The sequence below is a fragment of the Pteronotus mesoamericanus genome, unplaced genomic scaffold (assembly GCF_021234165.1).
Source record: "Pteronotus mesoamericanus isolate MK-2021 breed Mesoamerican mustached bat unplaced genomic scaffold, CSHL_Meso_final contig_78, whole genome shotgun sequence".
Lineage (NCBI taxonomy): Eukaryota > Metazoa > Chordata > Mammalia > Chiroptera > Mormoopidae > Pteronotus > Pteronotus mesoamericanus.
In genome coordinates, this window is record NW_026555258.1 from 10,320,252 (window position 1) to 10,344,774 (window position 24,523).

At 53.3% G+C, this 24,523-nt stretch overlaps 1 protein-coding gene across 1 annotated transcript; it reads right to left on the reverse strand.

Moving 5' to 3' along the window:
- Positions 1-4,052: 4,052 nt before the first annotated feature.
- PTGS1 (prostaglandin-endoperoxide synthase 1) lies at positions 4,053-23,961 on the reverse strand. The gene is made up of 11 exons (XM_054584897.1): positions 23,890-23,961; positions 23,710-23,799; positions 17,285-17,401; positions 16,755-16,895; positions 16,408-16,551; positions 14,249-14,430; positions 14,051-14,134; positions 12,111-12,357; positions 9,787-10,073; positions 6,369-6,516; positions 4,053-5,156 (listed from the first exon to the last, which is right to left on the reverse strand). Exons 1-11 carry the CDS (start codon positions 23,894-23,896, stop codon positions 4,801-4,803), a joined length of 1,803 nt encoding a protein of 600 aa, XP_054440872.1. The 5' UTR covers positions 23,897-23,961; the 3' UTR covers positions 4,053-4,800.
- Between the last annotated feature and the right edge of the window lie 562 nt (positions 23,962-24,523).

Here is a 24,523-nt window from a genome sequence, read left to right on the forward strand (position 1 = left end):
TTTACACAGCAATGAGGACAAACTGCTCATACACAGAGCAAGTAGGACGTCCACAGACATGTTGAGCAAAAGAAGTCAGATGCAAAAAAGGATGTATTGTTCAACACTATTCAAATGAAATTCAAAGGCAGATGACAATAATCAATGGTGACAGAAACCAGAATAGCAGTTATATCTTGGATGTTTTTGACAGGAAATGGACATACAAAAGCCTTCCTGAGTGCTGGAAATGTTCTGTATCTTGATTTCTTTGGTGGTTGCTTGAGCTTATATAAAAACACATACACTTGTTATACGTTATATTCCAAGGGATAAGGGTTACCTGCCATGGAAGTCTGCAATAATATCCTGCCATGTGGTCCTGAAACCCAAAATAACACACCTGACCTTGTGCAGATAGTTCCAAGTTCTTTTGACCAGAAATATAGAGATTGAGAGCAAAAAGAGTATTCGAACCTAGCCTAGGAGGAAATCAAGCATGAATAATAGGTAAGATAGTGACAGAATTTCACTGTAACTCCCTTAACAGTGCCCTATGAAAGCATCTTTGACGTTTTAATATTCCTTACTGTCATTTGCATAAAGCTAATCTTGTTTAAAGTCCATTTTCATAGGAAAGCATGAGTAAGTAGAAGAGTGGGTAGTAGGCATGCCTAACATGTTGACACTATTCTACTCAAACATCATTAGAAGCGTGGGCTACGTGTACTTGACAGTCTTGGCATCATTGCTATTCTGTACTTCCATAATTCTACTTCTCAAGTTCTTTACTGCTTGCAATTATTTTGAGCTGTTGCCAGGTCAACGGTGGTGCCACTTTGTGGTTCTAGGGTGCGGGACCACAGATGCGAAACAGAACTAAAAACAGATTCACTGAGTTAGGCCATCCATTTCTCCAGCCCTGTGAACACCCTTCCCACATATGGAGATTGCCCCCAAGGGGCAAGCCAGGACACTCACTTCCCCGCCCTCTCTTGGAGCTGGAATGCAGTCAAGTATGCTAGGCTCTCTCAATCAGATGCAAAATAAAAATGACTTTCGTTCCAACTAGAGAAAGGTGGGGAAGCAGGCACTGCACAGAGCCACTTTCTGGCCTAGGTGGCTGCAGAAGCAGACAGCTTTCAAGCGCAGCAGGAGTGGGGTCTGGGCAGCAAAGATGCGAGTAGGGATGCCTGTGTGAGCTGACGGTAGCAGAGGCATCGTCCCAGGAGCAGTAACTGCTGTTTCTAGGCATGCAGTCTCTGAGCCTACCCCCCTGGTCCTGCCAGTGTTTCCGTGAGCTACACGATGTCCTATAATAAATTCCTTCCTGCCGCAATAGGCTGGGGGATGTTCTGTGCTGTGTACTGAGAGCCCGGAATGAATCACCTACTGTATCAGTCAGCCTTCTCCAGAAAAATATACCAATAGGACATGTGTGTGTGTGTGTGTGTGTGGCCTTAGTTTTAGGATTGGTTCTCATGATTGTCAGGGTTGGCAAGTCTGAAATCCATAGGCAGGGCCAGCAGGCTAAAAACACAGGTAGGAGTTGATGCTATAATCTTGAAGCAGAATTTCTTCTCTCAGGAACTGAAAGTTCCTGAGAAAAGTTTTCAAAAAAAAACTTTTTTGTTTTTAAGAGTTTTTCATCTGATTAGATAAAGCTGACTCATATTATAAACAGTAATCTACATAAAGCCAACTGATTATAGATGTTAACCATGTTTACCAGACACATTCACAGCCACATCTAGATTAGGTTTTGGTTAAATAACTGTAGCCCCGACAAGTAGATGCAATACTAACCATCACATAGGCCAAATCAAAATTCCAAAACAGGCATTCACATTAAAAACATTAAGATCCTTCACTCAAGAAGCCTTCTTGGCGCATTGACCTAAGCTTCATTTGCAAAAAAATCCATTCACAGTTGTCCATACAAAACAAAGTCTATCCAATCTAGGCAGCTGCATTCAAGAAAAGACTGTAAAGCCCTGGCCAGTGTAGCCCAGTTAGTTGGAGCATCGTCGGTAAACCACAGGTCATGGATTCAATTCCTGGTCAGGACACGTGCCTAGGTTGCAGGTTCAGTTAGAGGTCTGGACATGTACAAGGAGCAACTGACCAATGTTTCTCTCCCTCTCCCTCTTTCTCCCTCCCTTCTCCTCTCTCTAAAATCAATAAGCATGTCCTCTGGTGAGGATTAAAAAAAAGAAAGAAAAGACTCACTGAAACCCAGCCCCCGCTCCGATCCCACAGCCCTCCACCTGGCCCCCACTGCTGCCATCTTCAGCTGGACCACGGCCATGGCCTCCTCTCTATTCTGCTGGCTCTGGTGCTTCCCACTCAGCTCTCATCCTGCCTTCTCAAGCACTGGTATGGTTGTACCTCCACTGATTAAAATTCCTTTCGGAGCCATTGTAGAGCTCTGTCACCTTGGGCCAATAGCCATTAAAATTTGGTTGCAAGCAACAGACCTCAACTCTGACCAATTTCAGTGGATGAGGGATTCAAGGAGCAGCCCCGAAGATGAAAGGAAATGCTACAGTCCTGAGGTTCAGAATTCCCTGGAGATCTTGGAAGCAGGAACTATCGGACAGGCTTTGCAGAGCCCAGCTGTGGGGATGAGTCAGAGTCGGGCATCTCAATCCCCACGCAACTTTCACTGAGGGCCAATTTATCAGGAGGGGCCAGGACTGATCCACAGGTCCACCCTTTGGCCAGGAGAGGGTCACTGATGGAGCCACCAAGACTGAAATTAGTAAGAGGAGTGGATTCTCAGGCAGAGTAGGGCTATTAGCAAAAGAGGGGGAAAAGATACAGGCAAGAGAAGACACAAACCCTTTGTGCCAACTGTCCAGCACCGTAAGGATCCTTCCAGAGCAACTGGGAAAGCAGGGAAAGACTGCATCCTCTGCATTCAACAGGGCCAGGAGGGGATGGAGGCAGCTCCAGCCAACACAAGAGAAACAAGGGCTTTCTGGGCCATGAAACAGGACGTCTGGCCCCAAGGACCCTCAGCTTGGACCCCAATTTCCTCTATTGTTCCTGGGCCATTGTTCTCCCCCAGGATCCCTAAAGCCCAGAGTGCAGAGCATGAAGGACCTTTCTCAACCTCTTACCTCACCCGTCTGACCTCTCCTCTCTCTTTGCTGGCCATGGGGTTCTGCGGGGCTATGGACAGGGTCTACATGCTCAGGGGCCAAGCAGTGGAGGGCAGGGCAGAGTGAGTCAGAAGGGGGATCCCACTTATTTTCTTATTCGTTGTCTCTGTACCCCCACTGGAATGTGAGCTCCACACAGGCACAAGCTGTGTCTGTCTTGGTCGCCCTAGTAGCCTCCAGCCCGTGACAATGACGGGCACGTAATAAACAGTTAAGAAAATAAGTATGTGTGATTGAATGAATAGCATGCAAGCAATTTGGAGGCTACTCCCCACTTTCTGCCTTTGACCCTGAGCCAGACAGATGAGATCAAGCCTGGAACTGAGTCCAAACCAGGAAGCGAGGGGAAGCTGGACGGGGCTGGGGTGGGGGGTGCGGCGTGGTGGCACTGCTCTAGCGGGCTCAGTCAGACTTGAGTCCCAGCCTGGCTCGGGCACCTGTGGGGGCATGTCCCGTGACCACCCCGAGTCTCTGCTTCCTCAGTTTTGAAATGAAGAGGTTTTAGACCACTTCCTTCTTGAGAATTAAATGGGTGAAACTAGTGCCCAGTGAGCACTCTTCTCCCCAGAGGCCGTTGGTCGTTGCTGCCCCCTCAGTGAGGGAGGAAGTTGTTTTCACCAGGCGGCGGGAGCTGAGCGCTACACCTCCTGGAGGGAGGCGGGGGGTTGTGTGTTCTAGGAGAGCAGCCTGGGGGGTGACGCCTAAACCACGGGGTAAACAAGGCATCGGCGGTGGAAGATCTAGGCAGTGACAGGCCCCAGAGATCCCAGTGGCAAGCCCCACACTGCAGCCTCTGGCACGTCTGGCTCATGGCAAGGAGAAATGTCGCTTCGTTGTTGCCTCTGCTTCGGGGGATGGCATCCAAAGAGATACATGGCAGGTGATTTGGAAAAAGGATTTTATTCACTTCATGAGAAACAGCTGCCATGAGTCAAGACCTGGATGGAGACAGAGCTCTGGTGGCTTCCAACCAGTGGCCTGGAAAAAATCCACCTCATCTCTCTATATCCTCAGACCAGGGTCTAAGTTGGAGGTCCAAAAAAGATCACCCACCTCCTTGCTCCTCAGTGCAGGAGCAGATTCAGTCAATGCATTCTTGTTAGGCATTAGATTCTCCTGCTCTGTGGGTATCTTCCTGAACAGGAATATGAATCAAATCAACATTCTAGACATTCAGACCAGGACTGATCTGACATACCGGCTACTATTTTGGATCAGCAACCAGGAACAAAACATTCTGAACTGCCAATCAGAAAGTCAACATTCGCGGGGAGGGGAACCCCCAGAATTCGAGGGACCCGCCCCCCTACTTTCTATATGATTTAATCAGGAGCTCCACATTCTAAAATGCCTGTATTCCAAATCAGCCAGAAATCTGACATTCTAGGTTGTCAACCAGGAACCCAGTTTTCTGGCATGCCAAGGAGAACCACTTCTAACATTCTGGATGGTCAACCAGGAATTCAGTGTTCCAGGATGACAAACAGGACCACGGTATTCCAGGTAATGGGTGAAAGACACAACATTCTAAATGTCGACCCCGATACTCTCGGTGCCAAACTAGAAACCCAACATTTAAGACTATGAAGCCTGGCTTCAGCATTCCAGAAAGAGAAGTGCAAAGCTCTACCCTCCAGAATGCTGCCGCCCTGCCCCCTCAGAGCTCTGTGGATGGCCGCTCCACACCGGCTCGGTCATCCTGGTGGGGGTCGGGGACGCGGAAGGAAACATAGGGACAAGTCTTGGTGTTGAGGCAAACCAGCTTCTTCAGTGTGGCCGTCTGGACAATGTTGAAGCCCATCTCGCCACCAAACGTGCTCGACTTCCAGTACTCTGGAGAACAGATGGGATTCCCTAAGAGGCCCTTGAGGGAAAAGGGAGCCCCAATCTCTATCATACTCTCCCCAAAGATGGAGTTTGGATGGCACTTCTCAAGAAGCAGTCCTGGGTAGAACTCCAAGGCATCAATGTCTCCATAGAGCTGCTCCAACTCAGTTGCCATCTCTTTCTCTCCTGCAAGAGGGAGAAACTAGAGTCAGAATCACAATGCCATTGCTCAAGGTTAACCTGGGGTCGGGGGGTACTTCTAGGTCCACCTTTTTCTGGGGAAAATAAAAAATTTCAGAAGAACAATCTGAGCACATGCCCTAAAATCTGGCCTGGCTGACTGACCCTTCTCTAGGGCTGCGTCCAAGAAGAAATTTGCTGCTGAAGAAGGCATCAAGGGCCTAGATCTGCCTCCAAACGTCATGTGACCTTGAGCAACTCCCCTTATTTCTCTGTGCCCTCATTACCTTATCATTACAGCAGGGAGCAGCTCCCCCTCTTGTTTCCTTCACAGGCAGATTTTAAGGCCTTATCCTGGTCTAAGACCCTGCATTCTTAGTTCAGAAATGTAACATGACTTGTCCATGCTCACACAGAGATTGAGCAATAGAGTTATTTCCACCTCTGTGGACTGTCACAGGAGACGGACACTTTTGGCCTGTTTGCCCAAATCCACCCTCCATAGGGCACTAGTGCATAGCCATGGGTCATGTTAAACCCTCATCAAAACCCTTCAGCAGCTCCCCATTATCTGTGACAAGGGTTCCTAAATGTGGCTGCAGAACAGCTGGGGATCTGCAACAACAATAACAACAACAACAACAACAACAACAACAGCACACACACACACACGCACACACACACACACACAGAGTCTTGGGGACCCCCAGGCCTACTGAATCAGAATCTCACATAGACACATCTAGGATTTGGTATTTTTAATCAGATTTCTAAGCGATTCTTAGGTAGCTGGTCCATATATGGGTGTTTAGGATCCATAGAAGGAATAAAATACAAAATCCTTAGCACACAATCCAAGACTCTATACAACTTGGCCCCAGTCTCCTGTCACTCCCCCTGCCCCACCCCCACAGAAGCTCCTTGCTCCATCCACACGCATGACTGCTGTCCCTAACAGACGCATTGCTTATGACCTCTGTGCTCTTCACTCTCTGTTCCTTTCCCTAGAGTGCTCTTCCCTCTTCTTTTCCCAGAAAATCCCTATTTACCCTTCACTCTCAGCTCAGAAGCCACCTTCTCCCCCCCAGTGGGTTATTTGTCACCCTACACCCCCTGTAACCCCCGTCACTGTGCTGGCCACATGTTTCCTCAATGTCTCCCCCACTTTAGTGCAAGTTCATCGAGGGCAGGGACCGTGGCCGGGACACAGCCGCTCACCTGTGAACTCCTGGAAGGAGGTGTAGGGCTTCATGCCAAACCTCTTGCGGTACTCGTTGAAGGGCTGCAGCCGCAGCTCTCGTGACTCCTGGATGACGCTCACAGCCACGTGCAAGATGTGGTGGTCTATGTTCCTGCCCCCACCGATCTGCCGAGAGAGAAACACAGCTGAAGCCTGAGAGCCTGGCCACAGTGTCCCGGAAAAGAACTCCAGGCCAGGAGCCCTTCCTGAGCTAGGACAGAGAGCGTGACTCAGCGCCCCCCTCACCACGCAGGGGACCTGATGCTTGTCGGCCACCGCTGTGCTTTCTCAGGGACCCCCTGTGAGCCTCAGCTCCCCTATTGTTAAAATGTCGAGTGGGCAAGAGGGCTGCTATAGTAACCCACCAGCCACATTGTTCCCCAGCCCTTTGGATTTAGGTGGGAACCCCCAGCATCTTCTTAAGGAAGGTTCTGGAACTATTAGGTTGAGCAATTAGGAGTTTGCAGAGGAGATGGCCAGTATGGCCACAGCCAAGAGCTCAAGCAGAGGAGACAGGCAGTGCGTTTCTGGAAATGGAATTTGGAGGGATGGAAGGCTCTCTGGGGTGGCAAGGCTTAGAAACAGAAGGATGGACGAATATTAGCTCCAGAGGCCAAATGTTAGGGCTTTTCTAAGATTGTTTTAAAATTATACCTGACAGAACTGACATGTGTCTGTCACTCTCCAAATCAGTCCTTATCTAGGATAAGTGGGGACGTCTCATCTTTTAAGGAATTCTGCCAGGAAACCAATTTCTATTGCTTTCCATTCCCTGTATTGTAGCATTGAGATGCAACGAAATTTACCGAGCAAGTAGTATGAAAATGTGAGTCCCTAGTAACCAGCCACCACTAGGACTCAGAGCTAGAAGGCAGGAGGACAGAGTGCCAGGTCACTCCTTTCAGACCAGATAAAGCCACTCACAGGAGCACATGTGACTATGGCTATTTCTTCTTCCTTCTGTCAAGCCTCTGGGAGGACAATGGTCATAAGCTAGCAAGGACAGAGCTGAAACTTGGCCGTGAAAGCTATGATAGATAAACAAATTTAGCTTCACTAAACTTAGAGTTTAACTTCAAGACCAGAGGGATAATATGGTATCCTGTGAAGGGAGGGACCATAGGGTTCAAAGGCCAGGTGACCTGGGGAGGTAAAGAAGGCTCCAGAAAAAAAAATCTATTCATAACTATTAAGGATCACTGGTCTAAAGAATGCTGTTGTTCAAGATGAACTGATAACCTTTAAGAAAGAGTTCTGTTTGGGTCGAATGAGTATAATTGGATGGGGAAGAGGAAAAGGATATTTGGGTGAAATCACACACCTTGGAGCAAAACTAGCAGCAGCCGGTGCCAATCTCAGCTTGACCATTTACAAGCTGTGGGACCACTGTGGTTGACTTGGTGCCCCCAAAATATATGTTGAAGTCCTAACCCCTAAAACCACAAAGAACGTGACCTTATGTGGCACTAGATGTATTTAAGAGGTGGGCCCTAACCCAATGACTGATGCCGTGATAAAAAGAAGAACCAGGGACACAGGGAGAACACCATGTTGGAGTGATGCTGCTTTTTAAAATCAAGGGACGCCAGGGGTTGCCGGCAACCGCCAGAAGCTGAGAGAAAGGCAGGGAGCAGGGTCTCCCCTGGAGCCTTCGGAGAGCACAGCTCTGCCAACACCTTGATTTTGGACTTCTAGCCTCCGGAACTATGACAGAATAAATTTCTGCTGTTTAAAGCCACCTAGTTTGCGCTCCTTTTGCAGCCCTAGGAAACTCATACAGGAAACTTGGGAAGACAACTGAAGCTAAGTCTCAGTTTCCTCCTATGCAAAACAGAGGTGGTAAGAGAGTCCACCTGATATGGCTGTGAAATAAGCAAGATAAAGTATGCAAAACAGTTACCCCATGATAACCCCAAAATGTACCTTTGTGTGGTGATAATCAAGGGAAGCTGGGCTTTATCACTTCTCACACTCTCTTTAACATCCTGAGGGCCAACACACCTGTCGCCCTTCTGCCTTGTCCCAGAACATAGCAAGGCTTTTCACACGCATCATGACAGTCATTCCTTAAAAATCCTTTGGACACCACACAGCACCACACGAGAGCTCTTGTCTCTGTTCATGTCTGCGCCCTCACAGAGAAGAGAGGCAGCAGCTGTCCACTGATGGTGGCACGCACTAATTTCAGTCAAACTACCAGGAGGAAACCTAAATCCATATGGTGCCGCCCCTTCATGATAGGGCTTAGGGACAAGGGTTAGAGAGAAGTGGGGGAGGAGGGGAGCCATGATGAAGGAGGTCAAAGCTTCAGACAAGGGAACAAGGGGATTCAGGAGGGCGCTGGTTAGGAATTCCAGGGAGAAAGGCTCTATTAGTTTGCTAGGGTGGCCATAACAGAGTGCTACCTACTGGGTGGCTCAGACAACAGAAATGTATTCCCTCACAATTATGGAGGCTGGAAGTCCAAGATCAAGGTGTCAACGGGGCTGGCTTCATTGTGAGGCTCAGAGATGGCCACCTTCTCCCCATGCCTCCCCCTGTGCATACCTGCTCATCTCCCCTTCTCATAAGGATACCAATCAGAGCAGAGCACACCCAATGGCCCCATTTAACCTTAATGACCTCTTTAAAGACCCTGTCTCCAAATACAGTCACATTCTGAGATGCTAGGGGTTCGGACTTTAAACCCCTATGACTTGGTGGGGAGGACATTCAGCCCATAACAGCGCCCTATGATTTATTGAAGACCTAGTGTGTGCAGGCCCCTTCACATGTATTACCATACCCTGAATGTCCTCCTGGTCCTCCAATCACCATGCCCTTGACCTCTGGGTCTTTGCTGTGCTGTCCCCTCCATCCGGAAAGCGATCATCCCTGCCATCAGCACTACCTCCTTCCCCCAGAGGTCCCTATCCAGCCTTCGGGTCTCTGCTCAAACATCGCTTACCCACAATCCCCACCTCTGGTTCAGAAGCCCCTCTCTGAGTCCCCAGAGCACCGTGGGTTTGGTGGGTTTTCCTGGATTGTGGTTCCTAACATGCTTCTTTTTTTTTTTAAATCACATCAGATAAGCACTTGGCACAGGGCCTAACTTGTAATGACTGCTCAGATGATGTTCGCTGTCAATGAATACTGTTCCTTTCTAAGGTTAAGCACCAAAAGGACAAGGACTGAGGAACCACATTGATCTTGGTCACCACCGTATCCCCAGCAGCTGGAGCAACGCCTGGTCCAGCCGGGCGAACAAAAACGTAAGAGGATGAACGAAGGCATGCTCACAGCCGCCCTGTAGGCATGACATTGTCCCCATTTTTCAGAAAGGAAAACTGGGATTTGGATCCAGGTCTGTAGGATCCCAGAGCCCACCTGCCCTCGCCAGGGCTCCCTGAGGCTTACCCGGCCAGCGCTCTGGCGAGAGAAGGCGTCCACCAGGGCCTCGACCCCGTAATCCGTCAGCATGGAGGTGTTGAACAGGAACTGCTCATAGCTGTAGTCCTGAGCGCCCACCCTGAAGGAGTCGGGCATGAGCGGGTGCCAGTGGTAGAGCTGGTTGAACTCCATAGCAATGCGGTTACGGTACTGGAAGTGGACGCCGAACAGCAGCTCGGGGTCAAACTTGAGCTGCAGGAAGTAGCCACTCAGCTGCTGCACATACTCCTCGATCACAATCTTGATGGTCTCCCCTGGGAGAAAGGTCACTGAGCATAGCAGGTCAGCCGCCCGGCTTGGGAAGCAGGACAGCTCGTGAAAAGCACTTGCTTTTTTGCTCCTTTATTGCTGTTACTGTGTTTTAGTTTTATTTGGCTACATTCACTTGTGTTTTTGGTACGGGGTGTGGAAAAGGAACCTTCTGTCTCAGGTTGGACTGATGTCCCAAGATAAGAACGGCCAGTTGCTCCTACATTCCAAAGGGAAGCTATGGGCCCAGCTAACCAGGACGTGCACAAGAAGTGTCTGAGAACTGGCTCTGTGACCCTGCAGTGCCCGCCCTCCCACAGCCCAATAAAAGAGGTTGGAGAGGCCACCAAAGACGGGGAAGGCAGAGGTTAACTTAGCGCTCTCGGGGTGCGTGCAAGGGGAGCGGAGGGGGCGAGATTTGAAGGAGATGCCTCTGAAAGAAGCTGCAGCGGCAAGAGAGGGACACTGAGGCAGCAGGTGAATCTCATCCCAAATACACTCCTCACACGGCCTTACATATCAGAATTCCTACACACAGAGCTTCCTCTGCCCTCCGTAACCGGCCAGAAAGCAAAGGGCCAGGGAAGGGACAAACTGAAGATTCCATAACAAAATGAAAACTGGCCACCTAGGTATTAAAAGAAACGGCTATTTTGGCCCATCAGCCATTAGACACATAGGCATTTAGCAAACTGATCTGGCCCCACTGGGTTTGCAGTCAGCAGACCTGGGTCCAAATCCCAGCCTCACCATCTCTGTTCCCTTGCACTCAGGCCCGGTTACCTAATCTCTCTGAGCTTCACCTGCCCTTCCTGTGAAGTGTACAGTATAATAATATCAGCACAACAATATTCATAGCGTCCTTGGAAGGAGCAGAGAACAAAAGCATCTAAACTGCATGGCATAGGGCCTGGCATAATAGCGAGGCGATTCACGTAGGTGAGAAGCAGGAGCACCACGTGCCGGTGTGGGGGAGGATGGCTGGCAGCCCCAGCCCACTCAGGAACGCACTCCCCTTGTGGTGTGGTGGTGGAAACAGCATAGACCTCGGCAGCAGCCAGGCCTGGTTCAAATCTACCTCCGCTGAGTGGTCTTGGAGAATTTGCTTGAATTCTCTGAATCTTATTTTTCACAAGAGTAGTCATAGCTGGTTCATAACGTTTTTGGGGAGAGTTAAATGAAACGCTGGACATACAGCTTTACTCCCTTTGGTCATGGCTTCCTCACAGGTTTATCACCAGTCAACATGCTGGGCAGCCTCCAGCCATAGACGTGCCCTCTCTGGTCAAGGTCTCCCCACTGCTGGGACTTCAGAACCAGCCCCTCCTTCTTCTTTAGGCTGCACCTATTCCCAGTGCCTGGCTCTTCCGGGCTCCATCAGATCGAGCACTATAATTGGGACCAGCCTGCCCAAGGAAGGCCAGAGGTGGGGGCAGGGGGTTACTGGTGACTCAGGAGTGACCACGGTCTGGATGGGGTAAAGAAGCCAAGCTCCCCGGCAGGAAACCGTCTGACATTTTAGGCTGCAGTCTCGCCCCCGTAGGGGGACACAAAAATATTCTTTCCCTGAGTCACCTAGAAGCCACCACACTCCAGGGAGGCACACACATGTGGGGCAGGGAACATGAGGAATTCTGAAGGCTAGAGACGCCGGGGTTTGACCTGCACATGCTGAGGACATCACTGTATGCGTCTGGGTGTGGTACAATGGGGAAACTGAGGCTGGGGATGGCTAATGAAATTGGCTGCGAGTCACACAGCTAATAATCAACCATCACAGCCATCCATTTCACTTTCTGAAGGCCTACTGTGTGCTGTTTTCCCCTTCATTATAGCAACGAGTCCTTACAACCATCCTTATCCCCAGTGTCCAGATTTGGAAACTGAGGCTCCCATAGGGGAAGGGGCCTGCTGTAGGTCTCACGGCTAGTGAGCAGAAGATCTAGGATTCTAATCCCAGCTCTCTGTCACCAAGCCCTCCACGCCCTGCTTCTCAGGACCAGGGGATGACTTTCCAGGACAGGGCCGTTTGGAGTTCTCACCGATAAGGATGAGGCGGGCCGTCTGGAAGAGCTGCTCGTCTCCCCAGGTAGGGTGCTCAGCCTTCAGCAGGTCGCACACGCGGTTGTGCTCACGCAGCCACAGCGTTGCATAGAGCATGAGCCCGGGAAGCAGGCCAAACACCTCCTGGCCCACGGCCATCTGGCTCCGGGGCGGAACGCCCCGTGGGTAGTGCATCAGCACAGGCGTCTCTTCCACCGACGGTGGGTACATCTCTCCGTCCAGCATCTGCAGGATGGGGCCACCAGGCAACCTGGGGACGGGCAGGGCGCCTGCACCTACCACGGCTGACACCCTCCCCTCCTGCTTAAAGCTGCCGTGTCACACCAGGCACCTGCCCGTCCTCCCTAACTGACACCTGTTGATTCTGCCTCCTAAATCTCTCCTAAAATGGGTCCCTTTCTCCCCCTCCCCAACACCACCGTCAGCTGCCAACCCACCCTCACCTTCCACCCTGACACCTCTCTAAGTGGCCCCGCCTCTTCCTCCCGCCCCCAGATAGTCCACTCTCAGCACTGCAGCCAGAGCACTCCTTTAAAAAAATGCACATCCCGTACCACGCCCTGGCTTAAACCCCTTCCAAGTCTTCTCTCTGCTCTTGGCAAGAATCATAAATACTTAACCCGGCTCGGCTGCCAGCCACACCCTCGCCCCCAATCATTCGGGCGCCTGGGAGCACCTTCCTCGTTTCACTCCCTCCGAGTCACTCTCCCGACCGTGGCGCCTGGGAGCCTGGAAAGCCCTTTCCCCTCCTGAACCTCCCCGAGTCCTTGAACTTGATGCAACTCCTGGTTTAGTCGTAACCCCCTAGGGAAGACCTCCCTGTCCTGTGAGCGCTCTCGTGGGTTCTCCCTTGGCGGCAACTATCAAAAGTGTAATCAATTACTTGGCAGTTTCTTCATTCAGTAAATATATACCAAGGACCTACTGTGTGCCCAGTGCTGTTCTTAGCCCTAAAGATTCAGCTGTGAACGTTTTTTAGTTTGGTTTTTATTTGTTTAGATTTTCACGGTCCAATGTGGTAGCCACTCCACGCGCAGCTGTCGAGCCCGTGAACTATGGCTGATGTGGATGAAGAACTGAATTTTTTATTTTACTTAATGGAGACTTAAATTTTGGAAAATCTTTATGTGCACTTCAAACAACTAGGGCATGGGGATCTACTTTTTCAGCTCTAAGTTTTGTGAACTCTAAATACAGATGAGATATCCCCAGTGAAAGCTGGGCAGCCAAACTGAGATGTGCTGTAAGTGTAAAATATAGATCAGATTTCTAAAATTCAGCATTAAGAAAAAACAAATGTGAGATATTTTGTTAATAACTTTGGCACTGATTTCATGTTGAAATGATAATCTTCTGGATTTACATGGGGTAAAATGAAATATATCATTAAAATCAATTTCACATGTGTCTTTTCACCTCTTTTAATGTGGCCACTAGAAAAGTTTTAACTACATCTGTGGTTCACATCACACTTCTGTCAGACTCTGCTGGTTCAGACAAAAAGACCTCATGGGACTGGCACCCTAGCGTTTGCGTCCGTGGCCCCTGAGTGGCTGTGAGTTCCCTGGGGGCAGGGCCCACAATTCCCACGGTCGCTGTTCCATAACCTGTGCTGGGCACCTCGGCTGCCCAGTTCACATGGTGGAGACATTAAATGAACAAAGGCAAACTGGAAATGCCCATCTCCTATTGGGCCCTACAGTCTACCTCCCAGGGGGACATGAGAGGCCATTTTTGTTCCTTGTCTACATCTCTGGCCTGGCATCTTCTCCCAGGGTTTATTGTCTCTCCTCTCCCAGAATGCCTGCTCCTGCGGCTGACCCTCTCAGGACACCCCCTAGGATCCCCAACAGCCTCTGCCAGTGAAGACCTTGGTGGAAGGCCCTTCCTAAAGCTCCACCCCGACGTCCACTGCTACCTGGTACTTGAGTTTCCCATCCTTAAACAGCCGTAGCTCATACTGACGGTCCAGATTGTCTCCATAAATGTGGCCAAGGTCTACCTGAGGACAGAGAGAGGGCCCACTCAGATTATCAGGAGGTCCTACCCCACTGCGGACAACCTGCACGTGCCAGGTTAGGTCCCGAGAAGCCCTGAGCCCCTCCTAGGTACTCACCCCATGACCCAAAGCCTTGGTGAAGCCAGGACCCATTTTGCCAGAAGTTTTGAAGAACTGGTGGGTGAAGTGTTGTGCAAAGAAGGCAAACATGAGGTTGGCGCCTTGGGGGTCAGGTATGAACTTCCTCCTGAGCAGGAAGCGACGGCTCAGGAACTCGGCATCTGGTAGCTGCTTCTTCCCTGGTTGGGGCCGTGGGAAAGGACAGCAGCTGTCTCCTCTCTGCATCTTCCCCCACGGCCGCCGGGCTCACAGACCAGGCTGGCCCATGCAGGAAGCTAGAGCTTCCACAGGACTACCTCCCTCTCTCCAGATGACCCCTTGCACTTTGTCTACCAAAAGACCCTAGAAGTATATCTGGTGAAGCAGTATGATGTCTGGAATTTGCTTTTCAATACCCCATAAAAAATAAGATGAAAGAAGATGGATGAAATAAGATTGGCAAATTGTAGACAGGTCTTGAAACTGGAAGATGGATACATAAGAGATCATTTTATTTCCCTCTTGTGTAAGTCTGCAACTTTGAAAAGGTTAGTGAAAAAAGAAAAAAAGCAAAGAAACAAAAGAACTTGGACTCCCCAGCCCTTTGTTTGCAACTGGCTGTGACATCTGCAAACCAAGTGAACACAGCTAAGTCATTTCCTCTCTGGGCCTCAATGTCCTCATCTCTAAAATAGGGCAGATGAAACCTATCTGATGCAGTGGGTTGGAGAGGTGCCAGAGATAATGGAAGCGTAACAGAGAACTGGTGAGGTGCGATCTTTTAAACCAACAGTCAGCAGACCTTTCCTGTAAAAGTCCACATAGTCAATCTGTAAGGCTTCGCCAGTATACGGTCTCTATCTCCCCTACTCAGCTTTGCTATTGTAGCAGGAACCAGCCACAGATTATCCTTAATGAGTGTGACCATGTTCCACTTAAGCTTTATTTACAAAACAGGGGTTGGGCTGGATTTGGCCTGCAGGCTGGAGTTTGCCAAAATATTTTAAATGATGCCAATCTTTCTCTATCTGGGGTAAAGACAACAAGTCACCTTGCAGCACGTGTCTGTCATTATGAGGATAAATGTTAAGAGACCTTCCGTAATTACATCAAAATCAGATGAGTTGGCGCCCCATGACCTTGCAGAAAGGAATGATTGAATTGCTGTGCTCTGGTAAAGGCATCCTTTCATGACACCTTACTGAGGCCCAGTGTTGAACATTCAAGACCAGTGGACTAACATTTTGGTTTGAAATGGTTGACTGGCTTCCTCTAGCAGGAAAGGATAACCAGCACTCCCAAAAGGAAATCCCCAAAAGGGAACTTGGACAGGTGCCAGCAAAGTGTTGGCAGAGTCCAGAAGCTCTGCGAGACCCAGCTATTCCGGCAGAATGGCCGTGCCTGGGGAACAGTTAGCTACATAAAAGCACACACCATCCGCGTAGGGCCCTTGAGGCCCAAGTAAGGACATCTATACACAGGCACATGTTGAACCTGGGAAAGCACAACTCTGGGGCTGCACAGGACCAGGGCTCAACAGTGACACCATGTGGTGGGAACTGACATGATGGCAGTGGTGGACCCATGCCTCTCTTGTCCTCCCTGTGCTGGAAGCTGAAATGAAGGCTCGGAACTGGGTAAACTCTCAGGTTTTGGACAGCCAGGTGTGGAGTGGGAAGAGGCCTTTGTTAGGAGAAAGGCCCCTGCTGATGAGACTGAGCGGGGTTTGAGCAACTAAAAAAAAAAATCAGACTTTATATGTAAACTGCACTGATGAAGCATGTAAAGCTGTTTATTTACATTAGTGAAGAACCAGATAAAAAGCACACTATTACCTCCCTCTGACATTCAAACTTTTAAGTCACCTCCATCCCTGCAGGATCCTTCCCTCCCCCCAATTCAGTAGACGACGTTCAGACAAAAAGCCACCCTGAAAACGTCGGAACACTCGCCTGACTCTGCCACTGACTTCCTGGTGACCTCAGCGAGACCCCCAACCTCCCTTTCCTGTCCTCATTCTCCAGCCCTGTCCTCGTCCCTGGTTCTGAATATGTCACACGTCTTGCCTTGGCCCACCCATCTGAAATGGGTCAATAATCCCTCTTCTTCCTTCTTTTTCTCAGAGAGGAGAGCTGAGCGTCTCCAGTGACCCCAGCCCGGTAACCCCACTCCCTTACCTTTGGTCCCCATGGGAGTGGGGCAGTCTTGGGGCACGGAGGGCAGAACACGAGTGTAATAGCTCACGTTGGAGAAGGACTCCCAGCTAATATAGTCATGCGCTGAGTTGTAGGTGGGGGGGCTGGGGACAAGGTTGGAACGCACTGTAAAAGGCAAAGATAATGGTGACAAGGAAGTTCTCCTCCCTCGTCAGGCCCCCCTTTGCCGCCTTCTCTTGGGCTGGACTTGTTTCATCTGGCATCACAGAGTCTCCCCACCCACTGCCCTTACCAGACGCCGAGAATTCCAAGAACTGGCAGGATTTCTCACTCCCCCAGATTGTGGGGGAGGGTTGTCTCCCACCCACCTGTGAGTACCAGGCGCATGAGCATGTCGCGGATGAAACTGGCATTGATGAGCTCCCAGAACCAGCGCCCATGTGTCAGCAGGAAGTGGATGAAAGAGGGGCTGGGCCGCAGGGAGTTCCGGAGCCAGGTCCACAGCTCAGCTGCAGGGGCGGTGGGAGCCACTCAGTGGAGCTATCCTGGCAGGACCAGGCGTAGCCAGAGTGGGGGCTGGGAACTGGGAACAAGGGCCAGGGTAGAACTGAGTAGACTATCTGGGCGGTGGGGTCAGGATGGAGTCTGGGAAGTCATGGCACGTGACAGAGCCAGAACCAGGTGTGAGGACAGGGCCGGGGCCAGGGAAGGAGGATGGGGCTGGACAGTGAAATCGCACCACAGAGGTCAGGGGGGTGTCAGAGATCAAAGCCAGGCAAGGAAAGAGAACGGGGCCATGGCCAGTAATGAGGGCAGGAAGTGGGGGTCTCAGAGGACGAGCCCCAGGAAGCGGAAGGGGCCCGAGATAGAAGGAGTCGGGGCTGGTGGCCCAGCTCACGGATGGTGCAGTTGGGGCCGGAATAGCCGGTGCGGGTGCAGTCACACTGGTAGCGGTTGAGGCCAAAGCGGACGCAGACGCCCTGGTGCTGGCATGGGAAGTAACAGCAGGGGTTCACTGCGGATGAGAAAGAGGGATCAGGGCCCACCCAAGGGCAACCTCTCATCAGGGCCAGAGGTGTGGACTCAAGTGGCAGCTCTGTCCTAACTCACGGGGCTTCAGTGTTCCCCCAAGGGCCCTCTTGTCTCCAATGTGGCCCATGTTAGGGCCCCCAGGGGAAGTCCCCCCTCCCTCCCTGCTGCCAACAACAGGGGCGGGGCGGCGTGCAGGGAGCAGGGGAAGAGCCCAGGCACCAGGCTGCGGCATCGAAGGCCAGGAAACAGCTGATAAGACCCTGAAGCCACAGGCTGCTAGAGCGTTCACTTCCTGCCAAGCCTAGCACCCAGGGCAGGGTTTGTGGGACTCAGACAGGAGCAAGGATGGGGGGGGTCCTCCCAGACCAGCTCCGAGCCCTCCGGCACCCGTACACTAGCAAGCTGAGACTGCCCACCAGCTGTCTATTTTTGCAAAACAGGACAGGAAGCTATCATAATGTTCCTTTGTAGGTGGGGAAACTGAGGCCAGATACGGGGACACCCTGGCAGATGACCCAGCAAGTCATGCCAGACCAACTGCTCACCCTTTCACTGCCAGCCCACATCACAGTCTCAGCCATCAAGCCCAAGGCCAGATGTTTCCCAGAGCCCTGCAGACAGAGTGTGAGTTTGCGGGAAGTCTCCGCTGTCCCAGCTCTCGCTCCTGACAGGCCAGCTTTGGCTCACTTGGCAGGGGCTGGGGAGTGGCAGAGGAGGGCAGTGGGTCTGGGCCCTAGGATGTTGAGGTAAGTCAGGGACCAAGGGAAAGGACACATGTGGCTGGGAAAGCCACTGAGAGGCGAGCAGAGAGCGCTGACATCAGCCCCCAGCCCCCTGGAGGAACGCCCACCAGGAAGTCCCTCCTGTGTCTGACCCAGGTCTCGCCTACCACCGTCCCCTGCTCAAATCTTCATTGTTTCAGTGTTTCTTCAAGAGCCAAATCAGAGACTCCTTAGAGCTCACACAGCGCTCATTCACTGCTCAGCAAGGGAGACTGCAGCTCAGAGAGAAACAGAGCTTTGGCCAAAGACACAGGAGGGCGCAGGGCCCCCCCACAGACCCAGGGCTCCTGGCGGGGCCTCCTTCCCTGGACTCCCACCGAAGACGCCAAGCTTCCCTCCGCCAACATGCTACCTTACCTGGGCCCAGAGCCAACCTTACAGGGAACTTGTATTCTTTGTGCAACTGATTATAGGGGGTCAAGAGGACAGCAAAAGGCAGGAGAAGCCTGGGAAGTCATCTCAAGGTGGCGTGACCCTGGGCATGGCCTGACCCCTCCTCCTTTCACAGCACAAGGCCTGGGCAGCAGGTCCTCCTAGACCCCGCCTTGGAGAGGGCCCCCGCCTTGGAGAGGGCCCCCTGCGCTACCCTCCTGGTCAGCGTGTGCTCACGCGCACACACATACAGACAGGAGCTAGAAACAAATCACAAGAATCATGCAAATAACTTTGCTTAAAACCTGGTGACTCCCGCCACCCCCACAATGACATCTTTCTGACCCTTGCAGGAGGGAGGGGCCAGTGGAAAGGAAAGAAAGCTGGACAAAAGGCCTTATCAGGTTGACACAGGAAGACTAGCAGGCAAGACCCAGGGCAGGAACCTGGCAGGACCTGGCCTCCAACGCGCCTTCATAGCCACAGGCCCGGAAATGCTAAGCAGGCCCAGGGACGTGGCACTCTCCTCACTGGTCCCTCCTGCTCAGGACACTGCTCACCTGCCTACTTCACTTGCCCCACAGCCCCGCTGCCTGGCGCTTAACCCTGGCCCTTCCACCACCCAGAGGGCCAGTTTCCCCATCCCGCCCCCAACAGGGATCTCAAAGGATCTCAGCCGGTTTTTTCTGCTCATCCTGTGGCAGCCCTCTCCTTTAGTCCCAAAGTCAAAAGCTCGTCTCCTTCCTTGACTCAGACTGCTGCTGCGCCCTAACAAATCCCCTCCAAATCTACGTGACTCTCTGGACTGAGCCCACGCTTTGCCTCCAACAGACAGCGCCCTCTGGATATCCACCCTTAACTCCGCCCGCAGTCTCCCACCCTGGCTCCAAGTTCCAACTCAACCTGCTCTTCCCCACCACAAGCCCCCAAGAGAAGAGGCCACACCTCCCCCGACCTTCTCCTGCAGGTGCACAGCTGGAGCTCAGCCCAGGTCCTGGTGGCATCCAGCCACCCAGAGGATCTAGATGGGTTGGCCAGAGCTCAACGAATGCTTGTAGAATGAATAAGATGAAGCTGGGAAACAGGCTACATCAAGCCTGGCCAAAGAGACCTTTCATCTTCCCAGCCCAGGGCCACTGGCTTGGAATGGAGCTTGAAAACTTCCTGCATAGCCCGAGTCCTGGCCCAGCAGCGGCAGAAATATGCCTGTCCTGCCAGAGGAGGCCGTGTGAGAACCGAGGCTCCTCCCCGCTGGCTGGCTGTTCAACTTTCCATCCCTGCTCTCTGGATCTTTCCATAAACACCATCTGCCCCAGAGTAGGAGGAAAAGTTCTCCCCAGCAAAGACAATGACTGCCTTTGCGGACCAAAGGTGTCAGGGTGGGCAAAGAGGAAACTGGGAGCCGCTCTGCCAGGGGTGAGCCCGACCACGGCTGGGCTGTCTTGGCCGGTCGGGTGGGGAAGCCAGTGCTCTGGCTGACTTCTAACAGCCTTGCACACTCTCCACTCAAGTCCATCGGCTCAGCACGCCCTCGGAGGGGGTGCTGAGACTCCCTATGGCGCAGGGAGGCAGGAGAGGCTCAGGGAGGCAGGAGCCTGGCCAAGGCCCGCCGCTTCAAAGTCACAGAGCCACGACTGGAGCTGCTTTCTCTTCCCTCCCTTCCTGCTCCTAGAGGGGTAGGTTTGTCACCCTTCCTTTGAGGTGGACCTGAAAATCCTAAATGAATGAAACCAGAACCCCTGAGGGGTCACCATCCCCTGCCACAACCAAAGCTAAGGAAGGTCCCCCTTCAGTCTACCTTAAATCTTGCATGTTTTCATGCCAGCCCAGCTCTGGGCTCCCTGGAGGACACCTTATATAATAGACCATCAGAAAGAGAACTGGGGAGATGCAGGCTCCGAGTCCAATGCATCTCGAGTTCCCACACCCAACAAAGGGCCAGGCACCAGGTAGGTGCTGGGAAAAGATATGCCAGAGAGCAGCTGTTCTTTGCTGGCGCTGTGTCCTCGGGGAAGTCCCCTCCTTCCTCTAGACCTCGTTTGTCTGTGTGACGCAGGAGGAGGACAGCACAGACAGGCCCTGAGGAGACCTCCCTTCGCGTACCCCCTTCTTCTCCAGTCTGGGCGGAAACAATCTATCCCTCTCCGTTATTCACACTGATGGGAACCCCCCCCCCCCCCATCAGCAGACAGCCCCACGACTTGCCCTCACTGAGTCTTCAGGCCACGCCAGAGGCGAGCTTGATCAGCAGCCCTGTACGGCACACATTCCTACACGTAAGGACTGTCCAGAAGAGCCTGGCTCTGGAGGCTTCTGAGGATTCCAACAAGGAAAGGTCCCCCAGCCCAGGAGCCAGGGCTTTGGACACAGTCAGGGAACACCAAATCCTCCAGGATGCAGAGGCGCCAGGTAGCAAGAGGCTGGGGCGAAATCCCCTAAGAATATTTAGAGAAACTCCAGGGGCTTGGCAGCCACAGGGACAAAAAGGACCTGCTGGCCAGACCTGGGCTCCAGCTCCGACACCCAGCCAGGTCAGCAGCAGAGGGCCAGGCGCCACTACACCAGGCCCCTACAGCTAGGCCACAGCTGGAGGAGCGCAGCTGGGGAGGAAGCCCCAGCTGGGTTGGCAGCCACAGACCCAGCTGGAGCTGCAGATAGGAGGCGGCCGGCGGTGAGTGGCAGGGGGCCTTGGCCTAGGCTGGGTTCCCACCCCATGTGCCAGGGTCAGCTGGTCTCAGGGACCTCCCCCTGACATCGAGGTTGTGCCCCGTCCCTAGCCAAGGAGAAAGTACCAAGCCAAGTCCGGGAGCTGGAGGGAGTGAACTTGAGCATTAAGGATGCCCTGGCACAGCGTAGCCCTTCAACCTGCGCTCCACCTCTGCCACCACACAAGAGGCAGAAGCCACACCCTCCCCTGCCCCCTGTCCCCTGCCCCCAGCTGTGTCTGCAGCCCTCGCCTCCTGAGGGATCAGCCTTTGCTGCCCCGCTGGGGGCAGATACCGACTTCAGCTTTCCACGCCTGATGCCCAGCCACCCAGGACCTCGGTGCCTTCCTAGACTTGGAAAGACAGCCCAAACCGTCAGCCTCTGCACTCAGCTCGTCGCCCAGTCTTCCCCTGACCCTTGCAGCAGCCTCCTCGATGGTGTCCGCCTCCAGCCTCGCCCCCAGGTCATCCATCCAAGCCACTCCCGCAGTAACGCTGAGGCCCAAGGCCCTGCATTCAAGGCTCAGCAGCCAGCACCTCCCACTGCACCTGCCGGCTTCAGCTCCTGGGTGGTCGCTACCAAAAAGACGCTCAGGGAGTCTCGCAGTGAAGCCTCCTGGCATTTCCCCCGCTCACCACCTCCTCCGAGTCCGTGTCACCCTTGGTTCCTCCCACTTGAGAAGTAACTATTCCCACCCCTGAGCCCTGCAGTCATGCCCCTGATCCCTTTGGATGACAGCCTGTTGGCATTTCTGTCCCCCCATCAGACTGTGAGCTCCTCCCAGCTCTGCGACTCAACTCCAGCCAAAGACCAGCGGAAAGCAAACCTTTGGGAATATTTCTGCACGGAGAAAAAACAACAACCGCCCATTCTGTTAAAACATATAGTGATGTGAAAATAAGTTGAAAAGGCCAAAAAAAAAAGGCCTAGAACCATGGCTCACGGGACCTTGGGGAACAGAGACAGGAAGACAGGCAGGCCAGCCCTGGTTACCCCGGGGGCGCTGGCTGGGGCCTCAGAGGAAACACTGGGCTGATCCAGGAGCTGACAAGACCGCCCCTGGGGCAGCCTGGTCGGCCCGGATCCGCTCTCAGGGTCTCGGACGATTGGGCTCGCTGCTCTGGGCCTCAGAGCCCCTTCTGTAGGATGGGACCACCACACCTCCAGGGCGACTATAAGCGCCAAAGAGAACCCGCGCTAGCTGGGCTCTGTAAAGTGTTAAGAGCTGGCCACATGAGTCTCCTCTTCTTCCCACAAGCTAGGCGCTTGCTCATACCCAAGTGCGGGCCTGGAGCCCCCCATTCTCCCCCTGGCTTCCCCAAACGCCGCTTACTCCAACCCTGTCCTCCAGGAACCTGGTCCGATTCTCGGTCCACACAGACATCGTTCCTCTCTCTTCTGAGCACCAAGTCCCTGGAGCACCCCAGCTGAGAGCTCAGACCCCCTCGCCTTGCTCCTGTCCCCTCTCACCTCGCTCCTGTCCCCTCTCACCTTTGTTTTACAGGCAGGAAATGGAGACCCAGACAGGGATGGGTCTCACGGGAAGGTGGTAGGGGAAACTATGTCCAGGCCTTGCACGTGTGCACACATGCACACACACGCAGAAGCAGTAAACTGGACGAGGGAAGCTGGCCGAGGGAGGAGCTGAAGCCCTTCACTCGGCCCGCTGGTGGCCAGGGGTGTTGGAATTTTACAGGATCTGACTTCCCACGATCTTTGGGTTGGTGACACCAGTTCACTGTGGGGGTGGGGGGGCAGAAAGGGGGACTCTGTGGAAAGGGCTTGCAACATGCCTAAAGTCAGAAAGATCCAAGGGTTCAAACCCGGAGCCCACTTTGTACTGCGTGAGCCGGGGGCAGTTATGGGGCCTATCTGAGCCTCAGTTTCCTCATCTGCTCAGTGGGGGCCTCCTGCAGGAGGATTTAAACCCCCAGGGAAGAAACCAGCTCTGGGTGGCTGCCGGGGTTCTCACCAGGGGAGAACTTCTTCATCGGGTCTGGGAATCCAGATGGGTCTCCAGAAAGTTAGAGGCTGGAGAGAGGAAACTAGCCAGCCCTCTTTCCCCTCCATAGTTTCGGATGCTTCCTCCAAAAGAGGCCCCCACAGGAAATAGCAATGTTGTTGGGGAGCTGGGGGGCCCAGAACAGGTGAGGGGAAGGAGAGGCGCTGTCCCTCCTCCTAAAGCTGGCACGAGGTCCCAGTCTGCACTTTCCCCCGGAAGAACGCTGGAGCCTCCCCCTCCCGGACCCCCAGCACAGGCCACACTCCGCCGGGGTCTTTAGAGGGCTCCTTCCCGCCTTCCGCCGCCCGCCAGAGCAGAAAGGGGAAGCAGGGCCGGCCGGAGAGGAGAGGAGGAGAGGAGGAGGAAGAGGAGCCAGGAGGGGGGGCGCAGGAGCCGGGTCTCCCCGGGGGCAGGGAGGGAACTGCCTACCTGGCGCGGGCTCCCCGGGGTCCGCGAGCAGGACTGCAGGCGTCGACAGCAGCAGCAGGAGCAGCGGGAACCGAAGCGAAAGACTCTGCCCTGCGGGGGGAGAGAGAGGAAAGGCTGGGCCTGCCATTCAAGGCTCCAGGCGGAGGCTACGAGGGCTCCGGGGGCGCCGGCCGGACTCACGGCTCATGGTGCCGCGGGCGGCGGGCCGAAGGATGCGCGGTGCGAACGGCAGGAACCTCGCGTGCGTCTCGGGCTCCACGGAGGAGCCCCGGCCGCACTGGCCCGGCCCGCCCCCTCCCCACCCATTCCCTGGCCCCACCCCTCCAGCCAGCTGTCACCTTGGCCACCGCCCACTTCCTCTACTCCCGGCACCAGCCAACACATTTTCTTAATTATTCTACGATTGCCACCAAGGCGGTTTTTCACCCGAGATCCTTGAGGCACTGGAGCTTTCGAAGCCCGATGGTGCCAGAACTGTGTCCATTTGGTAGACAGGAAACGGACGCAGAGGTGAGGTGCAATGCGGAGTCACCCAGAGTTTTGGGGCAGAACTGAGTGTCTGAGGCTAGAAGCCACAGGTCTGAACCACACACCCTGCTGCCCACAGAAGAAAAGGGGGCTGGAGAAGGAGCAGTCAGGGCTGACTGCACATGGCTTCCTGGATGAAAGCCCGCTATCCTCGGACCCACGAGAAAGGCTGACCGCCTCCGCCACCAGCAACGAAGGGCACAGTCTGCAAGGCCGGGAGACCTGCGCTCCAATGCAGGCTCTGCAGTGCACTGGCTGCGTTACCCGGGGCCAGGCACTCAACCCT

Coding starts and splice junctions, on each gene's coding strand:
- PTGS1 (XM_054584897.1), bottom strand. Junction 16,552..16,754: donor CATGCGCCTGGTACTCACAG/GTGGGTGGGAGA, acceptor TGCCTTTTACAG/TGCGTTCCAACCTTGTCCCC. Junction 10,074..12,110: donor GGCCCGCCTCATCCTTATCG/GTGAGAACTCCA, acceptor CCTTTCTCCCAG/GGGAGACCATCAAGATTGTG.